The sequence below is a fragment of the Echinops telfairi genome, unplaced genomic scaffold (assembly GCF_000313985.2).
Source record: "Echinops telfairi isolate 266 unplaced genomic scaffold, ASM31398v2 ScPeMD7_7429;HRSCAF=8467, whole genome shotgun sequence".
NCBI lineage: Eukaryota > Metazoa > Chordata > Mammalia > Afrosoricida > Tenrecidae > Echinops > Echinops telfairi.
The window spans coordinates 3,703,855-3,716,525 of NW_022111329.1; the positions used below are offsets into that span (position 1 = coordinate 3,703,855).

At 37.0% G+C, this 12,671-nt stretch overlaps 1 protein-coding gene across 10 annotated transcripts in view; it reads left to right on the plus strand.

Moving 5' to 3' along the window:
- NAA35 (N-alpha-acetyltransferase 35, NatC auxiliary subunit) overlaps window positions 1-12,671 on the plus strand; it is a 109,550-nt gene that overhangs the window by 81,281 nt on the left and 15,598 nt on the right. For all 10 annotated transcript variants that reach the window (XM_045298636.1, XM_045298638.1, XM_045298639.1 and 7 more), the window contains 4 exons: window positions 332-415; window positions 1,147-1,261; window positions 7,888-8,066; window positions 11,121-11,180. In XM_045298636.1, the coding sequence (XP_045154571.1) occupies window positions 332-415; window positions 1,147-1,261; window positions 7,888-8,066; window positions 11,121-11,180 (438 nt within the window). The remainder of the gene's footprint in view (window positions 1-331; window positions 416-1,146; window positions 1,262-7,887; window positions 8,067-11,120; window positions 11,181-12,671) is intronic.

A 12,671-nucleotide genomic window follows, 5' to 3' on the forward strand; every position in this document is an offset into this window, starting at 1 on the left:
CTGTCCTATCCAGACAGACCTGCGGAGACAACAACATGCCCACAAACAAGACAGAGCAAAATCAAGCAACAATGTAAAACAAAATTTGCTGCCACTTTTCACAGGAAGAAATCATTGTTGCATTCTTGTTCTTTAATATTTCTATTCAAAAGATACTTTGTTTTATTGTGCTTTCTGCAACTGTTCAGGCTTATAAATGTCTTTTATCTGTAAAGGTTTTTGCAATGTAGTAAGTTACTGACATTGAGACTTAGGACTTAAAATATTGTTTGAAAAATTCCTTTTAAAGATTTTACACCTTTTAACTTTCAATTCTTTCTTGTGTCTTTAGCATCAACAGTGTTTAGCTGTATTCAGCAGAGTGAAATTTACTCGGGTGTTGCTGACAGTGCTTATAGCTTTTACTAAGAAGGAGGTAAGGGTATTTTTAATCATTTGTCCATTTGTGTTTTAGTGATTTATTTTGGTGGAATGTCTTAATTGAAATAATTCTGAGGCTTGCGTTGGAATTCTCCTGATGGCAAATAAACAGTTCCTGGGAAATTTACATCCAAGCACCTTGGTGATTTTCCTGAAAACATGAATTTTACATTACCATGCCTGTTGATAAAATAATGGAAGATGAAATTGTGGATTTTTATTGGGAATTGTAAAGAGAGGTTGAAACTGAGAAATTTCAGTAGGCCTATTCTTTTATTTAGTTAACAAATAATTGCCTGGATGATAATTTCTTTAACTTTTGTCTCTTTGCATTAACTTTAGTCAGTTACAGACTAATTTCGGTCTTTGACTTGCCACTTACTATAACAAACATTTTTTCTATCTTGAAGAATGAGTGGAAATAATTGAAATTTTTTCATTTTCTAATTGCCTGCATCTTTATTTGATATTTAAAATACGAAGTTAACAGAATAAACCAGAAAGGTTTCCTTTGAAATTAAAAAGGATTCTACAAGATAAATATGTGAATAAAAAAACAATTTCCATCGTAACAAGATCTGAGTATCCTGTATTAAGTGAATAGTTTATGAAAAGTAAAGTCACCGCAGAATATTTAATTTCTTTATTGTTTATAGGATTTCTCTATTAAATATATGTCTTTCCATGAAAGAATATAAAGAATGTTTTTGATGATTTATTTGCTAGACCAGTGCTGTTGCAGAAGCTCAAAAATTGATGATTCAAGCAGCAGATCTTCTGTCTGCCATTCATAACTCTTTGCATCATGGCATCCAAGCCCAGAATGATACCACAAAAGGAGGTAATTGTTTATTTTGCTCCTATTCTTTTTTTTTCTTACCCATTCGGAATATGTTGTGCTTGATTTATTCTAAAATTGTACTATGTCAACCTTTCTGAATCTTTCGTGGTTTTGTCCTCCTCACTATTGATTTTAGATCACTTGTTGTTCCTGTATCTCTGGGGTTGGTTAACACTCCCCTTTATTTCCCCTGCCTCCCCCTAACCTGTGTCCCCCTGGAACCCATCAGTCCAGTTGTTTTCTCCTCAGGATTGTTTATCCCGCCTAAGGCTAGTGTTTTAAGCTCACCCAGAGGCAAATAAAGTCAGTTCATAACTTAAATGATAGACAAACTAAAAATAAATAAATAAATAAGAGAAACCAAGTTACAAAAAGGGCAAAGGATTTCATTAGACATTTCACCAACGAGGAACTCCATCCTTCGGCCCTCAAACACATAAAAAAATAATGTCATTATTCCTCAGAAATGCAGATCAAAACCACAAGGAAATGCCATTTGATTTCTACTAAGGAGCCCTGGTGGCGTCATGATTACTTGTTGAGCTGTTAACTGCAGTTTAAAACCAGGAGCTGCTTCTTGGGAGAAAGACAGGGTTTTCTACTCTAGTAAAGTTACAGTCTCAAACTCACAGGGGCACTTTTACCTTGTATTACATGGTTGCTATTAGTTGGCATCAATTTGATGGCATTGAGTTTGGTTTAGAATGGCGACGATAATCAAAATTAAAAGCCCCAGAAAATAGATGTCCAGGAGGATGTGAGAGAAATTGGAATCATTGTTGGTGGGAATGCAAAATGATAGAGCCATTTCAGAAAATAGTGAAATAATGTGGTGATTCCCTATAAGGTGAAAACTAGAATTATCATCTGACCCAGCAATTTTATTCTGGGTGAAATTGAAAGCTGAGACTCAGACTTGTACACCAAATTTGATTGCAGCCCTGTTTAAAATAGCCAAAAGATAGAAACAGCCTGGTCGCTGCCTGTCAACAGATAAATCCTCGATCATTGAGTCAATTCCGTCTTAGAGCAAGCGTACAGTATAGAGTAGAACTGCTGCTTAGTGTTGCTAAGACTGAAATATTTACAGGAGGAGATAGCTTCATCTTTTTCTGTAAGTGGTTGCTAACTGCTGCTTAGTGTTGCTAAGACTGAAATATTTACAGGAGGAGATAGCTTCATCTTTTTCTGTAAGTGGTTGCTGGGTTTGAAATATCAATCTTATGGTTAGCTGCCCAATATTTAACCCGTGGTGTCACCAGGGCTCCTTCAACAGATAAATGAATATGTAATAAAATGTGGTGCAATAAATACAAAGGGATACTCCTCAACCAGTAGGAGAGGTAAAGTTTTGATACATGTTACAATATGAATGGAGCTTGAGCACATGCTGAGTGAAATAAATCAATAGCAAACTGACACATATAACTATGTCTAAAACCCAAGAAGAGACAAATATATATGGAAACAAAATTTAGTAATTTGCAGGGGCAGGGTAGGAAGGAAAGGAGAAAGGGGTAGGGGCTATTGGTTATGGAGTACTAAGTTTGGGTTTGCTAATGAAAAAAAAATCACATTGATTAAGGGCAGGTTTGCATAGTTGATTATTGTAATTGCTGTATGAGTAAGTTGTACATCCTTTAACAAGTCAAATTTGCAAAAGGTGTGATATTTACACTGATCCTCCCTGCACCCCCACCCTCCCCATAATATAGAGTAGTTGCTGAGGGTACTTGTTATTGTTGGTTGTTGTTAGGTGCTGTCAAATCTGTTCCAACTTATAGCAACCATATGGACAATAAAATGCAACACTGCCCAGTCTTGCACCATCCCCAGATAATTGTGGTTTCAGCCCATTGTTGCAGCCACTATGTCACTTAATCTCATTGAGGTTCTTCATTGTTTTTGCTGATCCTCTACTTTCACAAGCATGATGTCCTTCTCCAGTAACTAGTCTCCCTATAGTGTGTCCAAAGTATCTTTGAGTTGAAGTCTCCCGGTCCTCATTTCTAAGAAGCATTCTGATAAGACCACTTTATTTGTTATTTTGGCAGTCCATGGTGTGTTCATTATTCTTCACCAACACCATAATTATTTTTTTTCCAATCATTTTATTAGGGGCTCATACAACTCTTACCACAATCTATACATACGTCAATTATGTAAAGCACATTTGTACATTCATTGCGCTCATCATTCTCAAAACATTTGCTCTCCCCTTAAGCCCCTGGCATCAGCTCCCTCTCCGCTCCCCCCTCCCTCATGAACCCTTTTTTCCCCTCCCTCTCCGCTCCCCCCTCCCTCATGAACCCTTGATAATTTATAAATTATTATTTTGTCATATCTTGCACTGTCTGACGTCTCCCTTCACTCACATTTCTGTTGTCCATCCCCCAGGGAGGAGGTTATATGTAGATCCTTGTAATCGGTTCCCCTTTTCCACCCGAACCTCTCTCCACCTTCCAGGTATTGCCACTCTCACCACTGGTCCTGAAGGGATCATCCATCCTGGATTCCCTGTGTCTCCAGTTCCTATCTGTACCAGTGTACATCCTCTGGTCTAGCCAGATTTGTAAGGTAGAATAGGGATCATGATAGTGTGTGTGTGTGTGGGGCGGGGGGGAAGGAAGCATTTAGGAACTAGAGGAAAGTTGTATGTTTCATCGTTGCTACACTGCACCGTGACTGGCTGGTGTCCTCTCTGCGACCCTTCTGTAAGGGGATGTCCAGTTGCCAACAGATGCGCTTTGGGTCCCCAGTCAGCACTCCCCCTCATTCACAATGATGATGCCTGATACCTGATCCCTTCGACAACTCTTGACAGCACAGGCTGGCGGGCTTCTTACATGTGGGCTTTGTTACTTCAGAGCTTGTTTACCTCCAAGCCTTTAAGACCCCAGACGCTGTATCTTTTGATAGCCGGGCACCATCAGCTTTCTTCTCCACATTTCAGTATACACCCATTTGTCTTCAATGATCAGGTATCAGGGAGGTGAGCACAAAATAATATAATTTTTTGTTCTTTGATGCCTGATGACTGATCCCTTTGGCACCTTGTGATCACACAGACTGGTGTGCTTCTTCCATGTGCACTCTGTTGCTTCTGAGCTAGATGGCTGCTGATTTACCTTCAAGCCTTTAAGATCCCAGATGCTATATCTTTTGATAGCCGGGCACCATCAGCTTTCTTCACCACCTTTGCTTATGCACTCGCTTTTGTCTTCAGCGATCTTGTTGGGAAAGTGAGCATCATAGAATGCCAGTTTAATAGAACAAAGTGTTCTTGCATTGAGGGAGTACTTGAGTGGAGACCCAGTGTCCGTCTGCTACCTTAATACTAAATCTATACATATATGCACATCCTCATATATAAATGTATTTACGTATGTACATGCCTTTATTTAGATCTCTATAAGTGAGTGCCCTTTACCTCCTAGCTCTTTCCTCTATTTCCTTTTACTTTTCCCTTGTCTCTCTATCATGTTCAGCCTTCATTAGGGTTTCAGTAATTCCTATTGGCTACATTACCCTTGGTCACGCCCTACCAGGCCTCCTACACCCTCCTCACCACCGGTTTGGATCACTTGTTGTTCCCTTGTCCCTGGGTTTGTTAACACCAGTACCTTTCCCCCCACCGCCCCCTCTCCCATGTCCCCCTGGAACTGTTGGTCCCATTGTTTTCTCCTCCAGATTGTTCATCCAGCCTATCTTATTTAGACAGACCTGCAGAGATAATAACATGCACTAAAACAAGACAGAGCAAAACCAAGCAACAAAATAAAATAAAACAACAACAACAAGTCAATGACAAAATACAAAACAAAACACAACAAGAAAGAAAAGCTTGTAGTTAGTTCAAGGACTGTTTTTGGTCTTTAGGAGTGTTTTCCGGTCGAATCTGTTGGGGCGCCTAGCCCTGGCCCCAAAGTCTATTTTTGGTATTCACTGGGGACTTCGTTGCTCTGCTCCCCTTGCTTTTCTGTTGCACACCTGTAGTGTTTTGTCTCGGTGTGGTGGATCAGATCAGGTGGAATTCCCACACTGTCTCCCGTGTTGTCCCCTGTAGGGCTGTGGGTCAGTGAGAGATGCTGTGTCTCATAGTGGAGCCGGCCATGTGGTCTTCTCTGTGCGTTGGCTGCTCTGAGTGGGAATCTCGTCATCAAGGCTTTGTAGGCCAGGGTGCCCTCTACTCTCTTTTCCTCCCCCTTCATTTGCTCCCGTGTGCTCTGATTAGACATGCCCCTCTCCCTGAGCTGCAGATTCCGTGCTGTCCTCTGAAAGAAATTCTTATGGGGGGAGGGCAGGTGTCCACGTAGTTGGAATTGGGGCCGGCCCCAACACCATAATCCATATGCATTGATTCTTCTGCCGTCTTCCTTATTCATTATCCAACTTTCACATGCGTATGTATGAAGCAAGTGAAAATACCATGGTTTGTTCAGGCACACCTTTGTTGTCAAAGTGACAGCCTTATTCTTCAATGCTTTTCAGAAGTCTTATGCATAGATTTGTTTAATGCAATATGAGGCTTGATTTCTTGATTGATGTTTCCATGAGCATTGATTGTGGATCCAAGAAAGATGGGATCTTTTGGCAACATTTAGGTTTATCATGATGATGCTATATGTTAGTCCAATGATAAGGATTTTGGTTTTCTTTACATCGAGTTGCAATCCATATTGAATGCTGTGTCTTTGTTCTTAATCTTTAAGTCCTTCAGTGTACAGTCCAATACATCATGGAATTTAGTTCTTTGATTTGGAGGATTAGGATTAGGATTAGGATTCATGGGACATCTCAGTTAAATGGCCTAAGAAAACATACTTCATTCTTTTATTCAATCTATTGTGTAGTGCTTGGCGCTTTCAAAACTTGCAGAGGTTTAAGGTACAACAACTGAGCTCTATTTACCCGAAGTAACAGAGGAAGGAGAGTCAGGAATAGGAAGGGGAAAAGCCTGATTGCCTCCATGAACCTCCTTTGCTGTGGATGGTGCTCAATCCTTGTTACTGAACATTTTGATAAAAAATACTCTATAAGACTCAAAGGGTGTCTATGTAAAACAGAATTCTAAATTTTCACAGACTATAGACTTTCTAGATCTCTGGAGGGTAGTTGAACTCCTGAAATTGCTGCCCTGAGATAATCTTTAAACCTTAAACCAAACAATCTGAAGTTTTCTTAAAAAGCAAATGATAATGTAGCTTAAGTAGTAAAATATGTCTGAGTATTAGAATATTTTAAGAACTATCTATATAGGATCAATATAGGATCCTATATATAGGATCAATATATAGTTGACAATACTTGCAAGATTGGAATCTTAGGGGGCAGTGAGTTTATGTTAATATGGGAGTAATAACTGAGAAAGGGCAAGTGAGAATGGTTACACAATGTGATCCTGTCACTGAAGGGTAAATAAGAAACTGTGGCATTGGTGTATGATTATGTGTTTTAATCAAATGAAATTTTAAAAACAAACACAAACAGTAGAATTCTACTCTGACACAGGGTTGCTCTTTCACCATCAGGTCACTTGATCCAAGTGGATATTTTTTAGTTTTTGAAGAACCGTTATAGTATATGTCTCAGAAGAACTAAATGTAATCTTGCTTTTAGTTCTTGATGATGATACCTACTCTGCTTTATGGAGCTCTGGTGGCCCTATGGGTTAAGTGTGGGACTGATGACTATAGTTCAATGGTTCAGATCCACCAGCTAATAATCTATCAGAGAAAGATGAGGCTGTCTTGTTCTCATTGAGATTTACAGTTTTAGAAACTGAGGAGCCCTAAAGAACAATTCTACTTTGTCCTTTAGGGTTTTTATGAGATGTAATCGACTCAGTGGCAGTGAGATTTTAATCATCTTTAATTTTATATTTCATTGATATGTTTAAACTTTTTATTTACATTTAGATTGCAGTTTACATGTTGTGTAACAGAAGTTGGAATCCAAAATCCTTAATTATTTCACGCTTCAAGAAGAAACTTCCTCATTTTAGAGTTCAGGTGGAACAATTAATTAGCTTGACACTAGTGTGAAAAATGTCAACAGTAAGGATTAATAAGAAATAGGAACTCTTGGGTCCCCTGTCATATGTTATCTCTCTGAAGTATTGTAGATTTTTATAAGTGCATCTTAGGACCAAATGCATTCTTGATTTATGGGGAATAAAGGCTGACTTCTGTGCTGTACTATTTTTGAATTACAATGTAGCTGAGTTTGGACAGAATTTACTATCCACTTGTAAAAGTTAAGGGGACTAGAAGCCTACATTTTTGAGATTTACACTTTTACGTTTCTTTATACTGTCATGATTTGTAGAGCGTTGATTCTTCTGGAGTAAATATACATATTACTTCCTTTGAAGTTCATTTTGAAATCGTAAACCTCGTTTCCAATGTGAAAGTGGGAAGTGCAGTTTTAGGTTTTTAAGTCTGCTCATGTAATTTTTAAAAAGTTGTTATATATTTTTAATAATTTATAAAATCTATTTCAAGGATATGCTTAGAATTTGGAGATGCTTTGGAGAAACTCAGTTTTCTTTTTATAGTTAATTGCATTTGCAGTTTAAATTTCAGGTTAATGTTGGAAATCTTACCTTTTTCTGTTTTTCTTTTTAGATCATCCAATCATGATGGGCTTTGAACCCCTTGTTAACCAGAGGCTACTTCCACCCACCTTTCCTCGCTATGCAAAAATAATTAAAAGAGAAGAAATGGTCAACTATTTTGCAAGAGTAATAGATAGAGTAAAAACTGTCTGTGAGGTTGTCAATTTAACAAATTTACACTGTATTTTGGTAAGTACAAAAATCTACTCCAGGATATAAACTTTGATTTAATAAAAGAATAGTTTATCACTTAAAAAAAATCATTTTATTGGGCCTAATGCAGCTTTTATCACAATCCATACATTCATCCATTGTGTTAACCACATTTGTACATATGTTGCCATCATCATTTTCTTTCTACGAGCCCTTGATATCAGTTCCTCATTTTTCTACCTCCCCTCCCCTCCCTCCATCATGAACCCTTGAAAATTCATAAATACCCCCCCCCCCATTACCAATCCCCCTAGGAAGGGGTTTTATGTAGATCATTGTGCTTGGTTCCCCCTTTCTCCTCCCACCTTCCCCTTACCCTCCTGGTATCACTACTCTCATTATTGGTCCTGAGGGCTTTATCAGTCTTGGATTGCTAGTGTTGCGAGGTCTTATCTATACCCCGTGTACATGTTCTGGTATAGCCCGATTTGTAAGGTAGAATTGAGATCATGATAGTGGAGGGGGTGGCGGGGAGGAAGCATTAAAGAACTAGAGGAAAGTTGTATGTTTCATCGGTGCTTTACTGCATCCTTGACTGGCTCCTCTCTTCCTTGTGACCTTTCTATGAGGGGATGTCCAGTTGTTTACAGATAGACTTTGGGTCTCCACTCCACACACCCCCTCATTCACATTGATATGATTTTTTTTCTTCTGGGTCTTTGATGCCTGATACCTGATCCCATTGGCACCTCATGATCACAAAGGCTGTTGTGCTTCTTCTGTGTGGGCTTTGTTGTTTCTCAGCTAGATGGCTGCTGGTTTGCCTTCAAGCCTTTAAGACATTTTTTAAAGACTGGCTATCCCAAGAGTGAATAATCTGTTTTATGCTAGAAAATTTTAAGAAGAAATTCAGATTCAACAACTTTGCCACCCACAGTGGATAGTAACATTCTTCTTCACATTTAAATATCTTCAAAAAGTCGTACATATGTGTGTATGTGTATAAATACTCTTCATGGAGAAATGGGATCATAGTACTTGATAACCTGTCATTTAACAGTCACTGTTCTTTACGTCATTAACATCTATTTTTCACGTTAACAAATGTGCATGTCTCTACATTATTTTAATACCTGCATTATAAGCTGCACAGCGTCCCATTATAAGTGTATACCGTAGGGTAGATTTTTTCCCCCACAGTTCTTTCCTATTTACTTAAATTTAGAAAATAATCTACAAATGCACTATGGCTTATGCTTATGCTAGCCACCAGCCACTCCACAGTAGAAAAACAATGTTTTCTACTTCTGTAAAGAGTTAAAGGCTTAGAAACTTGCACAGGCAGCTTTAGTCTGTTCTGTATAATCAGTGTACAATGCCATGGCATTGAGAGATTATGTACTATGTTGCAATACTAGCAAAACATCTTTTTAGGTAACTTTTAAAGAAACCATTTTTTTTGCATATAATTCACATGCCATGCAATTTATTGTCTTAAATATATTACAGTTATAACCGCAATCAATTTTAGAACGTTGCCTTCACTCTTCTACCCATTGTTGTTAGTTCCATTACTCTTTAGCCTCCCCTACCATAACTCTAAGAAAGTATTAATCTAGCTTCTGCCTAGTTTATAGAAAGAAATCATATAAAACCTCCTAACAATGACAATAGAAGACAGAAAAACTTCAGTCCAAAAGAAATCAGAGGATAATAGAAGCTAGAACAAATTAAAAATGGGTCAAAAGGGAAAAAAGATAATATCTTAAAATTTAACCTAACTGTATCTGCAGTAATCCAATTTATAATGCACTCTATCTGAGGGCAAAACTTAACATCCTTAGTCGCTGTCAGGAATACAATGAAAGTGTAATCCACACAAGAACTCTACAAATGGATTTGGTGCTTTCACTGTTATCTGTAACCTTCTGCAAAATGAATGCTCAGAATTTAAGCTCTACTGCAAATCTTACATCTTGGATTTTATTGTTTATGGTATTGTTTAAGTAAATCTTTATGTCATGTACTTCATTCCTCTAAGATAATAGAGAAAATTCAGTTCATTTTCTAGCAAAGTTAAGTAAGGTTCAGAAGGGTTGTAACCAAATTGGAAGGCTAGTTAGTGGCCTACTTGCAATGATAGAGCCTTTCTTACTCTGCTGCATAGACTTTTTTGATCCTTAGTTGTTATATTAGTGTATGTTTTTTCCTTATTAATCATAGGATCTTTAAAATATAATCAGTCAATACCAGTTGATGAAAAGTCAGTTACTATTCGTGACAACTCCATGCGTCAGTGTAGACCTATATTCCAGAGAATTTTTAAAGTTATGAATACTTGGGAGCAAATTGGTAAGCTTTTCTTCTTGGACACTTTTGGGTGACATCGAACCACCAACCTTTTGGTCCACCAGCTGTTTATACCACTCAGGGACTCCTGTGAATGTAATTAATGCCATTAATTGTACACTTAAAAATGGTTAAAATGACAATGTTAATGTTACACATTTTATTATAGTGAAATTTATAAACAAAATAGGCGAAATAATGAATATTCTTGAACATTTCTGATCCCACCCCTTCAACTGTATCATTACTACTTTCTACAATTTCTAGTCTCCTTTCTTCCTCCTTTTTTTCCCTCTCTAATTTTAGTGATGTTGCATAATACACAGTTCAGAATTTGCATTAGTAGTTGCCATTCATTTGTGAGGTTAAGAACGGCAGGTTGGTCTCCTCTTTAGTACCTCCTCGTGAGTTATTAATGTATGCTATGCTGATGAGATCTATAAAGCTGCAATAGAAAACTCCGTGAAAACTGGTGCACTGTTATAATAGCCTTATTAGTTCCCTGTTGTTATCCATGAAACAGAATTATTGGTCAGTTGTAAAATAGGTTCTGAAGTTATCTGATGTCCCTTTGGGACAATTAGTTTCTGTGGAGATAACCTTTATCTATTTGTCATATTTCCACTCTGCTAAGATACCAACTTCCAGAGGTCTAGAAAAATTAAATGTACTTTAAATACAAACATTTTCTGCTATTTTACCTATTAATAACATTGCTTTTTCTTTCAATGTATCTTTTAGGATTTTTTTTGTGATTTTAGTGAACAATCACCTTGTGTTCTTTCAAGATCTCTATTACAAGTAAGTTTCATTTAGTAGTTAAATGCTTCTTTAAGCATTAAATTATACATGTGCTGACATTGTTTTATTGATTGATGCCTTTAAAAAGATATTCTAAATTGTTGATAATGTCTAGTCAAAGTGTTGACGTAAAATTGTATGCATTTATCAAGATCACTACCTGGGCCATAGTACACACCTTAATATATATATTTATAAAAAATTGGAATCCTGCCAAGTATATTCTTTGAGCATTTCAAAATTAAACTGAATGTGCAATAACATAACTGTATCTTTGGAAATTGCCAATATTGGAGAACTAAATAATACATCCTAAATAACCTATGAAGTAATTGGGTTGTCTGGAATTAGTTTGAACTGATGAAAATGCAAATACTACATCACAAATTTGTGAGGCACAACTAAAGAACTATCCTTAGAGCAAAATTTGTTGCATTAATTGTTTATATTACAAAAGAAGAAAAATCTTAAATTAGTTAACTAAGCTTTCATTTAAGAAACCAGGAACTGAAGAACAAATTAAGTAGGCAAACAGAAGTAAATGATTAATATAAAAGCAGATATCAATGAAACAGGAACCAAAAAACCATAGGTTTTTTTTTTTGAAAATGAGTTCCAACCAAAAGTAAGTTGGGTTTTTTTTTTTTAATGTGAAGAAACTTTACAAACTTCTAGCCAAACAATAGAGAGGGAGAGAAGATACAAATGACTCAGGAATAAAAGAGCAACTGACGTTACACAACATGTAGAGCAATGTTTCCGAAGTTGGTGATACTGCCCCACCAAGGGGTGCTGAAACGATCCAGGTGAATTGCAAAAGCAGTTGCGTACACTTTATCATGAATTAATTGGTCCATGGTTTGCTAACAACATTCCAATAAAGAAACTCCAGGCCAGTTCTGGAAGTGCCTTCCAGAAAATAGAGCGGGCAGGAATACTTTTCAGATACAAAATGAAGCAAAGGACATTTCAAGGAAAGTAAACTATAGTTTATAGTCCTTATGAACCCAGATAGAATAATCTGTAACAAAGCGTTAGCAACTTAAATTTGGTATTATATGTAATTAAGACATCATGACCAAAGGGGGTTTAGAATGCAAGACTAGTTCAACCTTCAAAAATCAATAAATGTAATTCGCTAGTCTAATTTTCAATGGTTTCCAGACAAGCATTTGATATGATTTAAGTACTTTTTATCTGAGAAAAACAGAAATTTATGTTCTCATAGAAATCTGTGTGTCAATGTTTATAGCCAGTTTCATGCTTGCACAACTGAAAATGACAAATGTTCTTAAGCTGTTGAAAGGATAAAAATAACTATGGCACATACACCCAGTGACATCTACTAATAAAAAGAATGTATTATGATACTCTCAACAGTGTAGATGAATGTCAGTTGCAGTGTGCTAGGTGAAGGAAGCCTGAATTAAAAGACTACTTGAGTCCATGTTAATGACATTCTAAAGAAGGCAAAACATATTTTGCCAGGGA